We start from the raw sequence: 23194 nt of genomic DNA, 5'->3' as shown, positions 1-23194 counted from the left end.
GCTGATGGTGCACGCAGAGGCCAAAGCCGTTGGCCAAGTGAAACTATGCATGCTTTGGGAACACAACAAACATGATCATCCATGAGACGTAGGTTCCTGTCCCATTTTGCAGAGGGTTGCAGGACACCACTCTTAAAGCCAGATCAGTGGGTGGTTGGTTAAATGGCAGATAATGCTTCCAGTATTTCCCAGCACTACCTGTCTTCCACACGGTCCAGTCTCACTAGCCAGGAGTCTGGACCACAGAATCCTCACCCTGATCCTCTTTCCTCCCACCATGGCGAGTCCCAGGAGCAGTAACGGCGTTAGGGGCAGGCAGACCAGGCAGCTGCCTAGGTTCCCCGCTAACCCAGGGGCCCCCGGGTAGCGGCACATCACACATCCGCTATGGGGCCCGTGAGGCGGGGGGGCCCACCTGCCGCTAGTGGCGACTCCCCCCACCGCCGCCACATTGAACTATACCGGTGTCTGCATTAGTATAGAAGTTGAACCAAAGCAAATGCCGAAATTCTTAAGTGGATTCTATCACTGTGAACAAAAAAATCATACACCAATCAGATAGGAGAATGTATGCATATAAGATATGATTAATCAGAAGCTGTAAAGTGCATTTCTACAAGGACAGCTCCATGGTCTACTTCCATATTTTCACTTGCAGTATGATTAGAATATCACAATACTCCGAGCTCCTGCCCCACTGCTAAGCAGTTCAAATGCTTCATTGATTTTTTCCAGGTCTAGCTTCTTGCTTACTAAATGTTCCAGATTGTTCCTTTTGTTCATATAATTTGTAACCAGTTTTGGGATATCAGAACCCTTGTAGCCTCCAAATATAGATCCTTTCAAGGTACGCCCTGTGACAAGCAAACCTGGATGCAAACAAAGTGTGTCCTTGGGAGATGCCACACCCAACACAACAGCAACACCATTTCCACAGTAAGTACACTGGAGAGCAGTCAGCATGGATTCAGTGTGTCCTGCACATTCAATGGCAAAATCCACTCCTCCGTTAGTTAGCTCTGTAATGACCTCATGGATGGATTTATCATAATCCTTTGGGTTTAGGCACTCAGTGGCTCCCAGTTGTAGGGCTTTTGGATACTTATCCTTATGTGAACCTACGCCAATGATTCGTGTAGCGCTTGCATCCTTGCATCCTACAATTGCTGAACAACCAACTCCTCCCAAGCCAAAAACAGCACAACTAGAGCGCTTGGTCACCTTAGCAGTGTTGACAGCTGCACCATATCCAGTAGCAAATCCACAGCCTATAAGACAAACTTCAACAAGGGCACGGGCATCTGGGTCGCCCTCCAAGGGCTGTGGGGTACTCAGTACCGGGCCAGTGTAAGTGGGATAAGTCACAGCAGCTGTGACCCGGTCCGTGGCCCTGGGCGCCCAAATCAATGGTGGTTTGTAATATAGTTTATGTGATAGTTTGTGACGCCACCTGTGGTGTTTGGCAAGCAAGATGGTAAGCCAACGCTGCGTGCAGATCCTCTGGGGCTGATGGTGTGTTGCAGCATAGATGGTGTAGCTCCCCACAGGTGAAGCTGTAACCCCAGGACAGTGTATAGGCGTAGGCGGTGTGAGGAATGTTGGTAGCCAGATGTAGCGGTGCTGACGGTGTTGGCGCACAAATGAATGGAAGACACCAGGGCTTGCAGTTCCAAAGCTTTACTCACAGTTCATGGTACACACTGGTGCCTGACTCCGGGGTAGAGACTCAATCAACCTCCCGGGCTAGTCAGGATTATCCTCTCCAACACTCCGCCAACATGTACCTTTCCTGAACGACTCCTCTATTGCGCCTTTTAGTGTGAAGAGCTCGAGCACCGTGGTACTCTGAAGTTCCTCCTGTCAGATGTTCCTAACAACTCTACTCGTATGGCAGACAGCTGTAGCCTCTCTTGGGGACTCCCTTCTCCAGAGTCCTGGCTCTCTATTCAGTTGCTGTTATGCCCCAAGTCTTAGATGGGAGTAGTGCATTTACAGCCAACTACTCCACCGGTGTCTGCTGCAGAACCATAAGTGTCCATACAACCTCGGGGACCGGTCCCTGGCCTTGCGCTGAGAACCTATAGGCAGGGTTCCTCTTCCAACCCACAACTCCTCTCTGTTCTCCTACTCCTTCGTTCCGCACTGTTTCTTCTCTCTCTTATGGAAGCTTAGGTTGCAGTTCTACATCTTTCTCCTTCTGTTCCTTTTCCGTGCCAGATGGCTCAGGTCACTGAGGCAGCTGCAGCACTCCTTCCTCCATCCCTTCTTCCAGGGATCCCCACTCCTCCCGAGTGGCTCCTTTCCTTCCTTTCTGACCCTCTGTCAGACTGAACCTCCAGACTGATCTGTAATTCTAAACCTTCCCAACCTTTTATATATCTCAACTCCACCCACCTCCCAGCACATCTCGTGTTACGAAGCAAGGACCCACGAAAGGTGCGCTGCTACCCTCTAAGCATTGAGCCGCAATGTGGTCCTGCTGAACTATCCTGTGTGTGGGGTGCAGGTGTTGGAGTGTGGAAAGGAGTTCCCTACTTACCTAGGTGGTGGGGCACTACACCTTAGGAGAAGGTGCAGTACCTCTGTGGCGACTGAGCCTCAGGGGCGCCACACATCCACTTTGGCAGCGCAAATGTCAGACACCACTGTGTATTCAGTAAATGTACTTGTGCATGCGTAATGATTAGTGTTGAGCTATACCACCCGATACTGAAAAATATCGTATCGGAATGGATCGGCCGATCTAAAAAAAAGTATCGGGTATCGCAGATTCCGATCCCGGAAGTCCCATTCAAGTCAATGGAACAGAAATATCGGAATTAAAAAAAACCCTTTCTTTCCTTGTAGGTTAATTCTACATGAAGAAAAACAACTAATAATAATGTAGAATGTATTGTGGGAGGTGTAGGAGACATTAAAGCCATAGAGGTTTAGCCCAATCAAATGGAATAGCAGGATTTTTTTTTTTTTAAAGACGTTCGTAGTTACAAAGATATTGACTATGTTAAAGTCTTTAATTTTTTGTCAGATATGTATGTTTCACTACTTCCATGCTCTTTACCTTCTTTTTTACTTCTCCCATACTTTCTCCTTCATGATCCTCAGCAGCAGCATCTTTTTCATCAACTTCTTCTTCTTTTTCTTCTTTTTTTTCTTCTTTTTCTTTTTTTTTTTTTACATTCTTCATATTCTTCTTATTCAACTATTACTCTTCTTCATATTCTACTTCTTCATCTTCTTCCTATTCTTCTTCATCATATTCTTATTTGTGTCAGGCATTCCTGTAGTTGTTATCTATAAAAGTTTGAAGATTACACCTTCCGTTCAGCCTGTCACAAAAGATTTACAACAGGATTTGTCCACGTTCAGTTTGTCCTGCAGCAGCAGGCCTTTTCCAGGGGCACCACGAGGAGGAACGGACACACCCCTGTTGTGAGTTCATTTTCCCCTTCACCGTCGCTGTCTGATGAACTCCCTCTTCTGGTGAAGGAAGGTAGTGAGGCTGATTACCAAACACCTGATCTGGTAGATGATGACTGGGTAACAGGAAATTCTGACTGGATATAAGGCAGCCGACGCCCTTCTGAGTCGCTGGTGATTTCTCTGCTGGATTCTTGGAGACCAGTCTGATTCCTGCTTCCCAAAGATAAATTTTTGCTCTGCTATTGAACTTATTAGTTTTGTTTTGTTTACCTTGTTTTTTGGAGTTCAGCCATCCCCGGTCGGGGGTGTGCTGAGTTCCATTTTTGTCTCTTGGCTCTGTCTTCAGAATTTACCTGAGTGCTGATATAGCGACTTCAGGGCCTGTTTTTCCTATCAGACGGTTGGGACATTTTTTGGTAGGGTTTTTTACGGATTGCAGACAGCAGCTTTTCTATCCTGTCCTTTTTAGTTAGCTTGGGCCCCATCGTTTGCTCAACCTATCTTTCTATCTGTGTTAGTGTTTTCATCTTGCTTCACCGTCATTATTTGTTGGGGCTGCCTATTGCTTTGGGGTCTGCTCTGGGGCAGTTTAGATTTCCCCTTTCTTTCTTTAGGCCTATTTAGTTCTCTGGCTGTGATCGAGGGGTCTAGGGCATCGTAGGAACCCCCCACGGCTACTGTTAGTTGTTGTGGATAGGATCAGGGGTCTGCAATCTGATAGCTACCAACCTCTCCGGTTTTTCTGGACTTAGCTTGTATTTTTGTTTTTTCCTCCTTCGGTGACTCATTCATAACAGAATTACCAGCCATACCGCAGATCCTAGGGTACTCAATAGCAGGAAAGAATTGTAAAAAAAAAAAGAGAGTTTGTCAGAATGTTTTTTTTTTTTTGTGTATATTTCTTCCTCTATGTCTCTGAGGCCGTAGGGGGAATTTTTTTTTTTCTTTCTCAATGGAGATGAAGCAATTGTCTGATCGTGTGGAGCAGCTCACTGCTGAAGTGCGGGGAATTTCCGCCTATCTTGCTCATTCTCATGCTGCTGAACCAAAGAACCCTACTCCTGATGTGTTTTTGGGGATCGGTCTAAATTTTTGAATTTTAAGAATAATTGTAAATTATTTTTTGCCTTGAAGCCTAACTCGTCGGGGAGCTCCGCGCAGCAGGTTAAAATTGTCATCTCTTTGCTGCGCGGCGATCCCCAGGATTTCTTTGAAACCTGATGATCCTATTCTTACTAATGTGGACGCATTTTTTCAAGCCTTGGGGTTGTTGTATGATGAACCTAATGCTATTGATCAGGCTGAAAAGGCCCTGTTGGCATTGAGCCAGGGTCGGGATTCTGCAGAGTTGTACTGTCAAAAATTCCAAAAGTGGGCGGTCCTTACTACCTGGAATGATGGTGCCTTGGCAGCTCTCTTTCGGAAGCGTTTGTCAGAAACCGTAAAAGATACTATGGTGGTCTCTTGGCTCTGTCTTCAGAATTTACCTGAGTGCTGATATAGCGACTTCAGGGCCTGTTTTTCCTATCAGACGGTTGGGACATTTTTTGGTAGGGTTTTTGGTAGGGTTTTTTACGGATTGCAGACAGCAGCTTTTCTATCCTGTCCTTTTTAGTTAGCTTAGGCCCCATCGTTTGCTCAACCTATCTTTCTATCTGTGTTAGTGTTTTCATCTTGCTTCACCGTCATTATTTGTTGGGGGCTGCCTATTGCTTTGGGGTCTGCTCTGGGGCAGTTTAGATTTCACCTTTCTTTCTTTAGGCCTATTTTGTTCTCCGGCTGTGATCGAGGGGTCTAGGGCATCGTAGGAACCCCCCACGGCTACTGTTAGTTGTTGTGGATAGGATCAGGGGTCTGCAATCCGATAGCTACCAACCTCTCCAGTTTTTCTGGACTTAGCTTGTATTTTTGTTTTTTCCTCCTTCGGTGACTCTTTCATAACACACCCCCATACACTGCTTAGTCTTCTTCTGCTAATAAATTTGATAATATCCTTTGCTCAGATTTTTAGTCTTATGCTTAATGTTCTTCTGCTTTTGTTTTTTATGCTTCTTGGTCTTCTGTCTCTTGTTGTTCTGCATCTTGGTGGTTGTCTTCCTGTTCTTTGTCCTCTTGGTCATCTTATTCAGGGTCATCTTTTAGGTATTCTTCTGTGTGGTCTTCAGGGTATTTGTCTTCAGGGTCATTTTCATGGAGATCCAGAGTTAGAATCAAAAACCATTTCCACAAGCTTGAACTTGGAAAAGTAGCAGAAGTTACAAGAAGGCTGAGGAACTGTCGAGAACCAGCTGACGGTACTGGAACCCGGAGTGGCAGCAGAATGAACAAGAGCCAATGGCGCAACCGTGGACCAGCTGACTGTGCTGGAACACAGTTACTAAGCAGGAGGTACCTGTGCTCCAAAGCACTACCAAGGACCAGCAGACGTTGCTGGAACTCGGATACCAAGAAGGAGGCACCTAGGCCAAAGGCACTGCCGAAAACCAGCTGACGGTGCTGGAACCCGGATGGGTAGCAGAAGGAACAAGAGCCAATGGGACAACCGTGGAACAGCTGACGGTGCTGGAACACCGTTACTAAGCAGGAGGTACCTGTGCTCCAAAGCACTACCAAGGACCAGCAGACGTTGCTGGAACTCGGATACCGACAAGGAGGCACCTAGGCCAAAGGCTCTGCCGGGAACCAGCTGACGTTGCTGGAACCCGGATGGGTAGCAGAAGGTACCCATGATTAACAAAGTTTTGCATCCGCGAGCAGGCCGCAGTTACCGAAACCCACAGTCCTACAGGGGGTGCTTGTCCTATTGGCACTATGGAACCAGCCTTTTTTACCAGAACCCGCAGCCCAAATAGGAAGCACCGAAACTGCAGGCACCATAGACTCGGCTAACCCTACCGCAACACAACAGGACAACGTATCGGTGGCAAAGTGACGTTGACACTACCCGGAAACAGCAGGCGTGCTGTAACAAGGCTGGGCAGGAGGGAGTACCCGTGCCAAAGACACTGCCGAGAACCAGCTGACGGTACTGGAACCCGGATGGGTAGCAGAAGCTACAATACTCAATGGAACTACCGAGAACCAGCTGACGGTGCTGGAACCAGGAGGGGCAGCAGAAGGAACAAGAGCCAATGGCCCAACCGTGGACCAGCTGACGGTGCTGGAACACGGTTTCTAAGCAGGAGTTACATGTGCTAAAAAGCACTACCAAGATCCAGCAGACGTTGCTGGAACTCGGATACCGACAAGGAGGCAACAAAGCCAAAGGCTCTGCCGGGAACCAGCAGACAGTGCTGAAACCCGGATTGGTAGCAGAAGGTACCCATGATCAACAAAGTTGCAAGGCCGCGAGCAGGACGCAGTTTCCGAAACCCACAGTCCAACAGGGGGTGCTTGTCCTATTGGCACTACAGAACCAGCCTTTATTACCAGAACCCGCAGCCCACATAGAAAGCACCAAAACTGCAGGCACCATAGACTTGACAAACCCGACCGCAACACGACAGGACAACGTATCGGTGGCAAAGCTACGTTGACACTACCCGGAAACAGCAGGCATGCTGGAACCAGGCTGGGCAGGAGGGAGTACCCGTGCCAAAGACACTGCCGAGAACCAGCTGACGGTGCTGGAACCCGGATGGGTAGCAGAAGCTACAAGAGTCAATGGAACTACCGAGAACCAGCTGACGGTGCTGGAACCCAGAGGGGCAGCAGAAGGAACAAGAGCCAATGGCACAACCGTGGACCAACTGACGGTGCTGGGACATGGTTTCTAAGCAGGAGTTACCTGTGCTGAAAAGCAATACCAAGAACCAGCAGACATTGCTGGAACTCGGATACCGACAAGGAGGCAACAATGCCAAAGGCTCTGCCGGGAACCAGCAGACGGTGCTGGAACCCGGATGGGTAGCAGAAGGTACCCATGATCAACAAAGTTGCAAGGCCGCGAGCAGGACGCAGTTTCCGAAACCCACAGTCCAACAGGGGGTGCTTGTCCTATTGGCACTACAGAACCAGCCTTTATTACCAGAACCCGCAGCCCACATAGAAAGCACCAAAACTGCAGGCACCATAGACTCGGCAAACCCGACCGTAACACGACAGGACAACGTATCGGTGGCAAAGTTACGTTGACACTACCCGGAAACAGGCGTGCTGGAACCAGGCTGGGCAGGAGGGAGTACCCGTGCCAAAGACACTGCCGAGAACCAGCTGACGGTGCTGGAACCCGGATGGGTAGCAGAAGCTACAAGAGTCAATGGAACTACCGAGAACCAGCTGACGGTGCTGGAACCCAGAGGGGCAGCAGAAGGAACAAGAGCCAATGGCACAACCGTGTACCAGCTGACAGTGCTGGAACACCGTTTCTAAGCTGGAGTTACCTGTGCTGAAAAGCACTACCAAGAACCAGCAGACGTTGCTGGAACTCGGATACCGACAAGGAGGCAACAATGCCAAAGGCTCTGCCGGGAACCAGCAGACGGTGCTGGAACCCGGATGGGTAGCAGAAGGTACCCATGATCAACAAAGTTGCAAGGCCGCGAGCAGGACGCAGTTTCCGAAACCCACAGTCCAACAGGGGGTGCTTGTCCTATTGGCACTACAGAACCAACCTTTATTACCAGAACCCGCAGCCAACATAGAAAGCACCAAAACTGCAGGCACCATAGACTCGGCAAACCCGACCGCAACACGACAGGACAACGTATCGGTGGCAAAGTTACATTGACACTACCCGGAAACAGGCGTGCTGGAACCATGCTGGGCAGGAGGGAGTACCCATGCCAAAGACTCTGCCGAGAACCAGCTGACGGTGCTGGAACCCGGATGGGTAGCAGAAGCTACAAGAGTCAATGGAACTACCGAGAACCAGCTGACGGTGCTGGAACTCAGAGGGGCAGCAGAAGGAACAAGAGCCAATGGCACAACCGTGGACCAGCTGACGGTGCTGGAACACGGTTTCTAAGCAGGAGGTACCTGTGCTAAAAAGCACTACCAAGGACCAGCAGACGTTGCTGGAACTCGGATACCAATAAGGAGGCACCTAGGCCAAAGGCTCTGCCGGGAACCAGCTGACGGTGCTGGAACCAGGCTGAGCAGGAGGGAGTACCCGTGCCAAAGACACTTCTGAGCTGCAACTGGCGATGTTGGAGCCCAGGGGTCAATCATGCAGCAGGCTGAGGCCTACTTCGAGCTAGTTTTATATTGGTTGTACACAACTACTGATTTTAACCGGGCTCTACTTGGGCCTCTGGTTCTACTGTCTCTAGTATTTCCCCTGGCCTACAACCCCGCCAGTCGCCGCTCTGAAGTGGCGTGTGCACAATCCACACTTGTTCCTGTGTGACTGGGGCTCAGTCACGTCAGTTGATCCACTGATGTGTGTCCGGCAAGGTCTCCTGCTCTGTCCACATTCCGACTACTAGTAATGGGAATGGGGACAGAGCGGCAGACATTGCCGGACACACATCAGTGAATCAACTGACGTGCCTGAGCCACAGTAACACAGGAACAAGTGTGGATTGTGCACACGCCACTTCAGAGCAGCGACTGGCGGGGTTGGAGGCCAGGGGAAATACTAGAGACAGTAGAGCCAGAGGCCTAAGTGGAGCACGGTGGAAAATCAGTAGTAGTGTGATTTTGGAGGCAGCAGGAGACTTTGCCATCCACATAGCAGGGGAACAGCAGGCGTTACTGAACACCACAGACACAGGAGCGAGTGTTTGAATCTGTGCGGACAGCACTTCCAAGCTACAACTGGCTGTGTTGTAGCCCAGGATCAATGCTCCGAGCAGGCTGAGGCCTACTTGGAGCGAGGAGAAAATGCGTTGCAGTGTGAGTTTGGAGGCAGCAGGAGACATTGCCATTCACACAGCAGGGGAACAGCTGGCATTACTGAACCCCACTAACACAGGAGCTAGTGTGTTTTGCTCTGTGAAGACGGCACTTCTGAACACCAACTGGCGTTGTAGGAGCACAGGATGAGGCATGGAGCAGGCTGAGGTCTGATGTTGTTGGCATGTGGATGGAGCAGGAGACTTTGCCGTCTACACAGCAGGGGAACAGCTGGCATTACTGAACCCCACTAACACAGGAGCTAGTGTGTTTTGCTCTGTGAAGACGGCACTTCTGAACACCAACTGGCGTTGTTGGAGCACAGGATGAGGCATGGAGCAGGCTGAGGTCTGATGTTGTTGGCATGTGGATGGAGCAGGAGACTTTGCCGTCTACACAGCAGGGGAACAGCTGGCATTACTGAACCCCACTAACACAGGAGCTAGTGTGTTTTGCTCTGTGAAAACGGCACTTCTGAACACCAACTGGCGTTGTTGGAGCACAGGATGAGGCATGGAGCAGGCTGAGGTCTGATGTTGTTGGCATGTGGATGGAGCAGGAGACTTTGCCGTCTACACAGCAGGGGAACAGCTGGCATTACTGAATCCCACTAACACAGGAGCTTGTGTGTTTTGTTCTGTGAAGACGGCACTTCTGAACACCAACTGGCGTTGTTGGAGCCCAGGATGAAGCATGGAGCAGGCTGAGGCCAACTTGCAGCACGTTTTATAGAGGTTGTAGACTACTACTGATTGTAACCGTGCTCCACTTAGGCCTCAGGCTCCACTGTCTCTAGTATTTCCCCTGGCCTCCAACCCCACCAGTGACAGCTCTGAAGTGGCGTCTGCACAATCCACACTTGTTCCTGTGTTACTTGGGCTCAGTCCTGTCAGTTGATCCCCTGATGTGTGTCCGGCAAGGTCTCCTGCTCTGTCCTCATTCATACTACTAGTAATGGGAATGTGGACAGACCAGGAGACCTTGCCGGACACACATCAGGGGATCAACTGACGTGACTGAGCCCCAGTAACTCAGGAAGAAGTGTGGATTGTGCAGACGCCACTTCAGAGCAGCAACTGGCGGGGTTGGAGGCCAAGGGAAATACTAGAGACAGTGGAGCCAGAGGCCTAAGTGAAGCACGGTTAAAAATCAGTAGTAGTTTGAATGTGGATGGAGCAGGAGACTTTGCAGTCCACACAGCAGGGGAGCAGCTGGCATTACTGAACCCCAATAACACAGGAGCTAGTGTTTTTCTCTGTGCAGACGACACATCTGAGCGACAACTGGCTGTGTTGAAGCCCAGGGATTATAGTTCAGGTGGTAGAAACATGAACACAACAGGAGACCTGGATACAGTTGCCAACCAATTATTTAGTCGGGAAGAGGACTGGCAAATTCTGGGGAGATCCAGGCCTTGTTCATTTTCAGAAAAGTAAGCCGGTCAACGTTATCGGAAGAAAGTCGCGTGCGACGGTCTGTTAGTACACCACCTGCGGCACTAAAGACGCGTTCCGATAATACACTGGCAGCAGGGCAAGCCAGCACCTCCAATGCATACTGGCTAAGCTCTGGCCATGTATCCAGCTTAGAGACCCAAAACTTGAAGGGGGAAGAGCCATCTGGGAGTACACTCACAGGGCAAGACATGTAGTCTGTCACCATCTGATGGAAACGTTGCCTCCTGCTGACTGGAGCCGTCAGTGATGGTGTAGACAATTGTGGCGGACACACAAAACTTTGCCACATTTGGGCCATAGTGGTCTTGCCTTGTGCTGAGGCGCTGCCTCTGCTCCCTCTTTGTGCCGAGTTTCCTCCACTGGCTCGACGCACAGAGGTGCTTTGTAAAGCACTAGCACCACTGCTGTCGGGTGGAATGGAAAACATGATGGACTGCACCAGTGTGTCTTGGTACTCCCGCAGTTTACACTCCCGGTTCAACGTTGGTGTGAGGGTTTGCAAGTTGTCCCGGTAGCGAGGATCTAGGAGGGTGTACACCCAATAATCAGCCGTATAGAGAATGTGGGCGATGCGACGGTCGTTTCTCAGGCACTGCAGCATGAAGTCAACCATGTGCTGAAGACTCCCAACTGCCAAAGAACCGCTGTCCCCTGCTTGAGGCGTGATCTCTGCCTGCTCTGCATCACCCCACCCTCGCTGTACATACTGACTAGAGCTTTGTGTACCTCCCTCCTCTGGAGAGATGTCTTCCTCCTCCATCGACTCCTCCTCATCCGCCTCACAAAGTGTCCCCTGCCTAGGCCTTTGTGAGGAAGCACGTAGCGCAGACTGTCCAGTAGCAGATGGCATTTGGGACTCCTCATCCTCCACCTCTTCCAAAACCTCATCCCTTAGTGCTTGCAGTGTTTTTTGAAGCAGACAGATAAGGGGGACAGTCATGCTGACTAGTGCATCATCTGCACTCGCCATCCGCGTGGAATCATCGAAGGCACGCAAAACGAGGCAGATGTCCTTCATAGAGGCCCAGTCAGTGGTGCTGAAGTGTGACCGGCGCACAGTGCGACTTGTTTGCGCCTGATGCAGCTGGTACTCTATGACTGCTGCCTGCTGCTCACACAACCGCTCCAACATATGTAACATAGAATTCCACCTGGTGGGTAAGTCACATATGATGCGATGTTCCGGAAGGCGTAATCGGCGCTGCAGAGCAGCAAGGCGCGACCTTGCCGTGCTGGAACGCTGCAAGTGAGCGCACTCTATGCGGACCTTGTGCAGCAGTGCATCAAGATCCGGATAGTCGCTCAGAAAGCTCTGCACGACCAAGTTGAGCACATGTGCCAGACATGGGATGTGAGTGAGGTTGCAAAGGCCAAGAGCTGCCACCAGATTTCGGCCATTGTCACACACTACCAAGCCCGGCTGGAGATTCGCTGGCAGAAACCACACGTCGCTCTCCTGCTTGATGGCATTCCAGAGCTCCTGCGCTGTGTGGCTTTGATTCCCCAAAGAAATTAATTTCAGTACGGCCTGTTGACGTTTGGCCACGGCTGTGCTCATATCGGTCATAACAGGCTCCTGCTGCGCTGTTTCAGAGGAACTTGAGTAGGAGGAGGAGTCAATGTGTACAGACTGGATTCCTGCAATCCATGGAGTTGGCAGAACACGTACAGCGCCACTCTCCAGATCTGTACCCGGCTCAGCAACATTGACCCAATGGGCAGTGAGGGAAAGGTGTCGTGTCCCTGTCCATGGTTACTGGTCCACGCATCGGTGGTCAGGTGGACCTTGCTACTGACGGCGTTTAGTAGCGCATGTTTTATGTTTGCCTCCACATGTTTCTGCAGGGCAGGGACGGCTCGCCTGCTGAAATAAAAGCGGCTGGGCACGGTGTATTGTGGGACCGCCAATGCCATGAAGTCCCGGAAGGTGTCAGTCTCCACCAGCCTGAATGACAGCATTTCAAGTGCCAGTAGTTTGGCAATGCCAGCATTCAGAGCCTGTGCTCGGGGATGGTTTGCCGAGTATGGTCACCTTTCTCCCATGCCTGTGCTACCGATGGCTGTCGAGTGGCCTGGGAGTGTGAGGATGACTTGGAATGTGGTGCTGTGGGTGGAATGTCACAGGGTCTCCGGACAACAGTGCCAGAGGTTCTTCCTTGGCGATCCTGTGAGGAAGCCGAACCAGCTGTGTGTGAGCTGGAGGAAGAGGCCCCAACACGAGCTGAAGAGGTGGTAGGTGGTGCTGTACGTTGGCCTACGTCTTCAGTGTGTCTGTGTAACTCCACCTCGTGCTTGGTCCGCACATGTTTCCACATATTAGTGGTATTGAGGTTGCTGACATTTTTCCCTCTTTTGACTCTCTGATGACACAGCTTGCATTTGACAAAGCAAATGTCATCTGCAACTGTGTCAAAAAAGGACCACGCACTGCAAGTCTTGGGAGCGCCCGTTTTGCCTTTTGAAAGTGGAATGCTCCTAACGTGTGCCGAAGTGGAGGCTACAGGCAACCAAGTCTGCCCCTCTCCCTCTCCCTCCGGTTTTGGCCGTTCGGGGAATCTCTTCCTCAGAGTTGCTCCCACCACCTTCCTGTTCCTCACGCCATGATGGGTCAAGGACCTCATCATCTACACTCCCCTCTTCAAACACCTGCTTCTCCTGGGTTGTCTCGCCAGCACCGTACGCAACAGAAAGTGGCAACTGTGTCTCGTCATCATCTGATGCGTACTGAGGTGTGCTGACCATAGGCACTGACCCACCCGCCTCTTCAGATTCAGAGGGACAAAGAAGTTGCGCATCACTGCATACTCCCTCTTCTTCACAATCTGGAATGCTGCTTGGCTGGCCCCCTCTTTCCAAACCAACAGATTCCAAGAACAGAAGTAGAGACTGTGATGGCTCCTGTCCAGTGCTCTCTGACTGCCTGGGCACTTTGGCAGGTGGTGAAGAGACAGATGGTTGCTCTTCGGTGCTCTGGCCCTGAGAGGATGTGGAAGTAATTGAAGTCGATGCGTTAGCTGGCATCCATCCCACAACGGCTTCAATTTGTTCCTCCCGCAGCAGTGGGGTACGGTGAGGTCCTACAAAGCTGCGCATAAAGGACTGTTGCCTGCTAAAACTGGGGGATGCTGACTCACTGGTGCCAACAGCAGGCACAGACTCTCCACGTCCTCTCCCTGCAGAATCCCCACGTCCTCTCCCTGCAGAATCCCCACGTCCTCTCCCTGCTGAAACTCCACGCCCACGTGCCTTACTCCCTGCCTTCTTCATCTTGCTAGACTGAGAAAGATAGGCAGAAAAGTACAAAGGGGGGCCTTAGTGTGATTATTCCTGAACAGCTGGTTACAGGTATAAGAAACACTAATTTTATGAAGTGTGTGTATCGACTACACTTTAATGGGAGCTAATGTGGCCTACACAACTTTCAACTGTAGTGTTTGGTGAACTTTGCTGTTTTTTTGGGGGGGAAAAAAAACTAAAATGATGTGATCAAAGATTTGAAAGTGAGAGTATCACCAACTTTCTGGAGCTATTACAATGCAGGCAGGTAACCTACAATGCAAAAGATGAGGCTCCAAAAAATTTGGGTAACACTAATCTGGCTGCAGCTGAAGGGCACAAGCCAGAAAAAAGGCTTCTCTACTCCTATATAGTGTTTGCAACCAACCAATGTAGATGGATATGGATGGATGCACACTAATAGGAGAAGAAAAAATGAGCTGCAATTAAAGAAAAATATGTGCGAGGCAGTGACGCACGCTGAGCAGCCTACAACCAGACGTAGCTGCCGGACACACTACTCAGCGTGAGCTGCACTCACACACAGTCAGAGACCTCTCAGACAGCCGTGAACAGTGCAGCTAAGTGGGCACTAGCACTGACAGGCTGCAGAAAGGCTCCGCTGTGTACTCCTAGAGTGTTTGCAACCACCATATATGGATACGGATGGATGCACACTAATAGGAGAAAAAATGAGCTGCAATAAAAGAAAAATGTGTGAGGCAGTGACACGCTGAGCAGCCTACAACCAGACGTAGCTGCAGGACACACTACTCAGCGTGAGCTGCACTCACACACAGTCAGAGACCTCTCAGACAGCCGTGAATAGTGCAGCTAAGTGGGCACTAGCACTGAAAGGCTGCAGAAAGGCTCCGCTGTCTACTACTAGTGTTTGCAACCAACGTATATTGATACGGATGGAAGCACACTAGATAGAATTTTTTAAAAATAAGCAGCTCAAAAAGAAAAATATGTATGAGGCAGCAGTGAGGCACGCTGGGCGGCCTACAACCAGACGTGGCTGCAGGACCCACTCCACAGCGTGAGCTGCACTCACACAGCCCTTGCAGACAGCTGTGAACACTGCTGCTAGGGAAAAGAAAGCTACAGTGGTGGTTTATGTAGCCTGGGTAAAGCACAATATTGTTTTGAGAATCGCTATTTCTAACTGTCCCTCACAGTCTTCAACAGCAGCCTGTCCCTAACTGAATTCACAGCCGAGTGACCAGAAATGGCGGCGGCTTTTATAGTGCATCATGACATCATTTCAGCAGCCAATCACAGCCATGCCAATAGTTTACATGCCTAACAGGATGTGCCCACACTTCTGAGGATTCCCATTGGCTGAATCAAAGCGAGCGGGCTGATAGCATTATGGGAACTTCCCATTCCGTTATCCGATACGAAAAAAGTATCGGAAGTCAGTATCGGAATTCCGATACAGCTAATATCGGCCGATACCCGATACTTGCGGTATCGGAAAGCTCAACACTAGTAATGATAAATCGCTTTCCCTTTACAGGTAAATCTGCTTGCACCATCATCCATCAGTCCTGATTGAGCTCCAAATGCAAACTCTAATTTTTTGCAGATGTTACTGTGTGGGCCATCGCAAGCTCTGCACGATTTCTTTTGACTTCATGAGCAAACAAGCAACACCATTTCCACAGTAAGTACACTGGAGAGCAGTCAGCATGGTTTCAGTGCGTCCTGCACATTCAACGGCAAAATCCACTCCTCCATTAGTTAGCTCAGTAATGACCTCATGAATGGGTTTATCGTAAGCCTTTGGGTTTAGGCACTCAGTGGCTCCCAGTTGTAAGGCTTTTGGATACTTATCCTTATGTGAACCTACTCCAATGATTCGTGTAGCGCTTGCATCCTTGCATCCTACAATTGCTGAAAAACCAACTCCTCCCAAGCCAAAAACAGCACAACTAGAGCGCTTGGTCACCTTAGCAGTGTTGACAGCTGCACCATATCCAGTAGAAAATCCACAGCCTATAAGACAAACTTCAACAAGGGCACGGGCATCCACTTTGGCAACGTAAATGTCAGACACCACAGTGTATTCAGTGAATGTACTTGTGCATGCGTAATGATAAATCGCTTTGCCTTTACAGGTAAATCTGCTTGTACCATCATCCATCAGTCCTGATTGAGCTCCAAATGCAAACTCTAATTTTTTGCAGATGTTACTGTGTTGGCCATCGCAAGCTCTGCACGATTTATTCTGACTTCATGAGCCTTTGGAGGAGCTACTTCAATATCTTCAATGCTGAGGGGCTTGCATGGTTCCCAGGCAATAGCGGCCTTGCATTTAATAGCCTTTCCTGCGGTGCTCATGGTGGTTCCGGTTCAAAGCAATGATGGAGGAGAGAGCGTCAGCTGATGCCTCCTCTCCCATCATTCCCCTCTGCCTCTGACACTGCGGGTGTGTGATGACGTCATCGCGCACTCACTGTGTGCCAGGCAGTGCAGCCGTTGAGACAGGAGCCCCCTGAGGAAGCGACGAAATATCAAGCGAAACGTGCGTTGGGGAACGTGGTCACAGCACGGGCAGTCATTATGGGTAATTAACCTCTTCATTCTTTACTTAGTCATGTAGCGGTCTTTGCATACGTAATGTATACATAAATATATTTATTGTTGATACTGTGGTAATTGCAGGTATGCAGGATGCAGTGACGAGTCGCGAGACAATTTGGTGCTTTCTATAATAACTTTTATAAGACTAGAGGGAACTTTCCTCAGTCACGGCTTGATCACCAAAAGCGGTAATGGAGCGCCGACACCAGGGCCTAGCGGGGTACTCGGTATCGGGCCCGTTGATCTCAATGGGAGTGTCACGGAAGCTGTGACCCGGTCCGTGGCCCTGGGGCTCCATGGCAAAAAAGGGGGTGAATGAACAATGAAATAAAGTTTATAAATAGTTTGTGACGCCACCTGTGGTGTTCGGCAAGTGAGGTGTTAGACCGACGCTGCATGCAGATCCTCTGGGACTGGTGGTGGGTTGCAGCCAAGATGGTGAAGCTCCCCACAGGTGGAGCCGTAGTCCCAGGGCAGTGTAGATGTAGCAATGGAGGAGAGGCACAGGCGGTGTAGAGGCCGTTGCCCAGATGTAGCTTTGCAGGGTGTAGTGATGCGGGAATAAGTGGAGGACACCAGGGCATGTAGTTCCAAAGCTTTACTCACAGTCTGCAGTTCACACAGATGCCTGCCTCCGTGCTGTGTCCTCCGGGTCCTGGGCTCAGTCAACCTCCAGGCAAGATAGGATGCTCCCTTCGAACACTCCGCCAACATGTACCTTTCTGAATGTCTCCTCTATAGCGCCTTTTACTGAAGTACTCCTAGTACTGAGTTACACTGGAGTGCCTCCTGACAGATGTTCCCAAGAACTCTACTTGTACAGCAGACAGCTGTAGCCTGCTTCGGGGACGCCTTACTCCTGAGTCCCAGCTCACTATCCAAGTTGCTGTTGTGCCCCCAAGTCTTAGATGGGAGTAGCTCACTACTCCACCGGTGTCTGCTGCAGAGCCTTCAGTATCCATACAACCTCGGGGACCGGGCCCCGGCCTTGCGTTTAGAACTTCTAGGCAGGGTTCTTCTCTAACCAACGTCCTCTCTGTTCCATTTTTCTCCTTCATTCTGTACTAATCCCTCTCTCTCATAGAAGGTCAGGTTTCAGTCCAATGTCTTTCTCCTTCTTTCCTTTCCTGTGCCAGCTGGCTCAGATCACTGAGGCAGCTGCAGCACTCCTTCCTCCATCCCTCTTCCAGGAATCCTCACTCCTCTCCGAGTGACTCTCTCTCTCACTGACTGACTGACTAACTAACTCTTCCTGCTCTTTATGTAGTCTAAACTCCACCCGCCTCCCAGCACGTTTCGTGTTCCAAGCAGGGAACCACCAAAGGTGCTCTGCTACCCTCTAAGCAAGGAGCCGCAATGTGGCTTTGCTGAACTACCATGTTGTGTGGGATGCGAGTGTTGCAGCGTGGTCAGGAGTTCTCACCTTACCTGGATGGTGGGGTACCACACCTCAGGAGGAGGTGCAGTACCTCTGTGGCGACTGAAGCCTCCGGGGTGCCACAGTAACACGGGTTGCCCTCGCAGGGGCTCTAAAACAAGCAAACACAAACGGGTAGAACACGACTACTTCCGGCAATAGCCGGTCACTATAGGGCCGCGGTATGGCTGACTACGGGTCCGTAAATATATAGTCAACTTAGCCGTCCAGGCGTCCCTCGCCATTCGGGATGGTGGTCTTTCGGCGTAGTAGTCGCTGGGCCCAGTTGCTGAGGCGTTGGCGTAGTCTTCGCACGCTCCAGCGCTCTGATGACACTGGAGCCCCACAGGCCCCGGCTAAGTCCTTGGACGGATGGGCCGCAGTTCCCAGACTGGGGCAAGTGGCAGCGATGTAGGGTGGCGAATCACAGACCACCCACGCAGCTAACAGCTGCGACGGGGAGTCCACGGCCAGCAGAGGCTCGGCCCCTGCTGCGAACCGCTGCGGGACAGTGGTGGCCGGCGGCGGCACTGTACTTGCCGCGAACACTGGTGAGAGCAGGGCGACTGCGGGTGGCGGGTAACAGGTCGCTGCCGCGGGGTGGAGCGAGATGGCAGCGGCCGCGGGCGACCGCGGGTAGGCTGCATCCGCGGGCTGGAGCGGGGCAGCAAATCTCGGATGATCGCCCTGCCACCGTCCCTCTGGAGTCCTCAGTCGGCATCTTCCCTGGCACTGGTAGGTCGCTCTATCTTGCAGTCGCTCCCACAGTCTCCTGCTGCCTCTGTCACAGTCTGCTCACTCATCGTCCCGGGGATTCCCCGCCTCCTTTATATTGTTCCCTCCTCCAGCCCATCTGTCTGTCACAACAGCTTGTCCTCGAACTCTGTGCCCCGGGGACAGTTTCCCCCGGAACCCAGATGACGGCTCCCTTGGTTCCGGTCCGGACACTCGACGGGGGCCATTCCTCCCACACTACCATGGTGATGTTTATGATTTAGGGGCACTTGTTCAGCATACCATTGCACTGCATGGTTGGCTATATGAGCCTCCTGATACTGAGTGAATCAGCTGCCTGATGTTTACATTAACTCTTTCTATTACTATTGGTTTGACATAGGTTATTTTTTGCTCTGTCCTGCTATCATGTTCTGCTCATAGTCTGTGGCCATCAGTCTTGTGAATCATGTGTATTCATACATACTAATTGACATATGATATATTTTATTGTACATTTTACTATTTATGTAATTGATGAACTTCTGTATTAATAAATACTTATTTTTCGTTGTATATGGTAAACTCATTTTTTTCTCTGTATTTTCTGATATGTATCTGAGTTTATATACATGAAATTTTCTTGACTTTGTGCTGGTACTTTTTATGTTTATGTAGGAGCCAGACGGAAGCAGCGCATGGCACGAGGAGAGGTGAAAATTGTGGAGTTTTTTAATATATCAGTGAGTTCTGGACTGTGGGGCCATTCTCGGGGGGGGGGGGATGTGGACTGTGTTATATATTATGTGGGCTGTGTTAGATTCTATGTGGCTGTGTTATATACTATGTGGGCTGTGTTATATACTATGTGGACTGTGTTATATACTATGTGGCTGTATTATATACTATGTGGGCTGTGTTATATATTATGTGGGCTGTGTTATATTCTATGTGGCTGTGTTATATACTATGTGGCCTGTGTTATATTCTATGTGGGCTGTGTTATATACTATGTGGTTGTGTTATATACTATGTGGACTGTGTTATTTACTATGTGGGCTGTGTTATTTACTATGTGGGCTGTGTTATATACTATGTGGACTGTGTTATTTACTATGTGGGCTGTGTTATATATTATGTGGCCTGTGTTATATACTATGTGGCTGTGTTATATTCTATGTGGCTGTGTTATATACTATGTGGGCTGTGTTATATATTATGTGGCCTGTGTTATATATTATGTGGCTGTGTTATATACTATGTGGCTGTGTTATATACTATGTGGCTGTGTTATATACTATGTGGGCTGTGTTATATACTATGTGGCCTGTGTTATATACTATGTGGCCTGTGTTATATACTATGTGGCCAGTGTTATTTATTATGTGGCCTGTGTTATATACTATGTGGCTGTGTTATATACTATGTGGCTGTGTTATATACCATGTGGTTGTGTTATATTCTATGTGGGCTGTGTTATATTCTATGTGGCTGTGTTATATACTATGTGGCTGTGTTATATACTATTTGGCTGTGTTATATACTATGTGGACTGTGTTATTTACTATGTGGACTGTGTTATATATTATGTGGCCTGTGTTATATACTATGTGGCTGTGTTATATACCATGTGGCTGTGTTATATTCTATGTGGCTGTGTTATATACTATGTGGACTGTGTTATTTACTATGTGGGCTGTGTTATTTACTATGTGGGCTGTGTTATTTACTATGTGGGCTGTGTTATATACTATATGGCTGTGTTATATACTATGTGGACTGTGTTATTTACTATGTGGGCTGTGTTATTTACTATGTGGGCTGTGTTATATACTATGTGGACTGTGTTATTTACTATGTGGGCTGTGTTATATATTATGTGGCCTGTGTTATATACTATGTGGCTGTGTTATATTCTATGTGGCTGTGTTATATACTATGTGGGCTGTGTTATATATTATGTGGCCTGTGTTATATATTATGTGGCTGTGTTATATACTATGTGGCTGTGTTATATACTATGTGGCTGTGTTATATACTATGTGGGCTGTGTTATATACTATGTGGCCTGTGTTATATACTATGTGGCCTGTGTTATATACTATGTGGCCTGTGTTATTTATTATGTGGCCTGTGCTATATACTATGTGACTGTGTTATATACTATGTGGCTGTGTTATATTCTATGTGGGCTGTGTTGTATTCTATGTGGCTGTGTTATATACTATGTGGCTGTGTTATATACTATTTGGCTGTGTTATATACTATGTGGACTGTGTTATTTACTATGTGGACTGTGTTATATATTATGTGGCCTGTGTTATATACTATGTGGCTGTGTTATATACCATGTGGCTGTGTTATATTCTATGTGGCTGTGTTATATACTTTGTGGCTGTGTTATATACTATGTGGGCTGTGTTATATACTATGTGGGCTGTGTTATATACTATGTGGCTGTGTTATATACTATGTGGCTGTGTTATATACTATGTGGCTGTGTTATAAACTATGTGGCTGTGTTATATACTATGTGGGAAGTGTTACATATTATGTGGACTGTGTTATATACTATGTGGACTGTGTTATATACTATGTCGGCTGTGTTACATACTATGTGGACTGTGTTATATACTATGTGGACTGTGTTATATACTATGTGGGCTGTGTTATATACTATGTGGCCTGTGTTATATACTATGTGGGCTGTGTTATATACTATGTGGACTGTGTTATATACTATGTTGGCTGTGTTATATACTATGTGGCCTGTGTTATATACTATGTGGCCTGTGTTATATACTATGTGGCTGTGTTATACACTATACTATGTGGATGTGTTATATACTATGTGGCCTGTGTTATATACTATGTGGCTGTGTTATACACTATACTATGTGGCTGTGTTATATACTATGTGGGCTGTGTTTTATACTATGTGGCTGTGTTGTATACTATGTGGGCTGTGTTATATACTATGTGGACTGTGTTATATACTATGTTGGCTGTGTTATATACTATGTGGCCTGTGTTATATACTATGTGGCCTGTGTTATATACTATGTGGGGCTGTGTTATACACTATACTATGTGGCTGTGTTATATACTATGTGGGCTGTGTTTTATACTATGTGGCTGTGTTGTATACTATGTGGGCTGTGTTATATACCAGGGTTTCCCAACTCCAGTCCTCAAGGCACACCAATAGATCATGTTTTCAGGATTTCCTTAGTATTGCTCAGGTGATAATTGCTTCACCTGTGCAATACAAAGGAAATCCTGAAAACATGATCTGTTGGTGTGCCTTGAGGACTGGAGTTGGGAAACCCTGTTATATACTATGTGGCCTGTGTTATATACTATGTGGCTGTATTATATACTATGTGGCTGTGTTATATACTATGTGGCTGTGTTTATATACTATGTGGGCTGTATTATATTCTATGTAGGCTGTATTATATTCTATGTGGGCTGTGTTATATACTATGTGGCTGTGTTATATACTATGTGGATTGTGCTATATACTATGTGGCTGTGTTATATACTATGTGGGCTGTGTTATATACTATGTGGCTGTGTTATATACTATGTGGGCTGTGTTATATATTATGTGGGCTGTATTATATTCTATGTGGGCTGTGTTATATTCTATGTGGCTGTGTTATATACTAAGTGGGCTGTGTTATATACTATGTGGACTGTGTTATATACTATGTGGACTGTGTTATATACTATGTGGTTGTGTTACATACTTTATAGGCTATGTTATGTGGCCTGTGTTATATACTATGTGACTGTGTTATAAAGTATACTATGTTGCTGGGTTATATACTATGTGGCTGTGTTATATACTATGTGGACTGTGTTATATACTATGTGGCTGTGTTATATACTATGTGGGCTGTGTTATATACTATGTGGGCTGTGTTATATACTATGTGGACTGTGTTATATACTATTTGGCTGTGTTATATACTATGTGGACTGTGTTATATGGGATTTGGATGTTTCGCCCCCCGCAGTTCGCCCCCAGCAGTTCGCCCCCGCACATTTCGCCCCCAGCATTTTGCCCCCAGGGTGTTTCGACCCCGCACATTTCACCCCCGCACATATCGCCCCATACCCAAGGAGCTGCAGCTGTGACAGGTAAGTATGTCAGTTTTTTTGTGTTCTAGGGTGATAATACTCCTTTAAGGCCAGCCAGATGAGACACTGGGTGAGCTGCTGAAAAGGCAGCCACAGGAATCCCCAGCAATTGGGGTCCTGTATATTTTACCCTCAGGTATGTTCAGCCCTAGATGTTTTGTTCCCTGCATGTTGACCCCAAAAGCTGAGGGTGAAACATCAGGGGTCAACATGCTAGGGGCGAAACATCAGATGGCGAACCATCCAGGGACAAAATGCTGTAGGTGAAACATCCGGGGGCGAAACATCCAGGGGCGAAACGCTGGGGGTGAAATGTGCGGTGGCGAAACATCCTGGG

General features: G+C 48.6%; 1 protein-coding gene across 1 annotated transcript in view; it reads right to left on the bottom strand.

Moving 5' to 3' along the window:
• Positions 1 to 663: 663 nt before the first annotated feature.
• Positions 664 to 23194, bottom strand: part of LOC141088165 (NADP-dependent alcohol dehydrogenase-like) — a 34854-nt gene continuing 12323 nt past the window's right edge. Inside the window, exons 2-5 of the mRNA XM_073574090.1 lie at positions 15669 to 16210; positions 15498 to 15553; positions 2614 to 2688; positions 664 to 1311 (exon numbers count right to left, since the gene is read on the bottom strand). Of these exons, the coding sequence (XP_073430191.1) occupies positions 664 to 1311; positions 2614 to 2688; positions 15498 to 15553; positions 15669 to 16210 (1321 nt within the window). The remainder of the gene's footprint in view (positions 1312 to 2613; positions 2689 to 15497; positions 15554 to 15668; positions 16211 to 23194) is intronic.

Source organism: Dendrobates tinctorius, unplaced genomic scaffold (genome assembly GCF_039654945.1).
Source record: "Dendrobates tinctorius isolate UK_male_01 unplaced genomic scaffold, ASM3965494v1 ptg000038l, whole genome shotgun sequence".
Lineage (NCBI taxonomy): Eukaryota > Metazoa > Chordata > Amphibia > Anura > Dendrobatidae > Dendrobates > Dendrobates tinctorius.
This window is presented reverse-complemented; position numbering and strand designations above follow the sequence as displayed.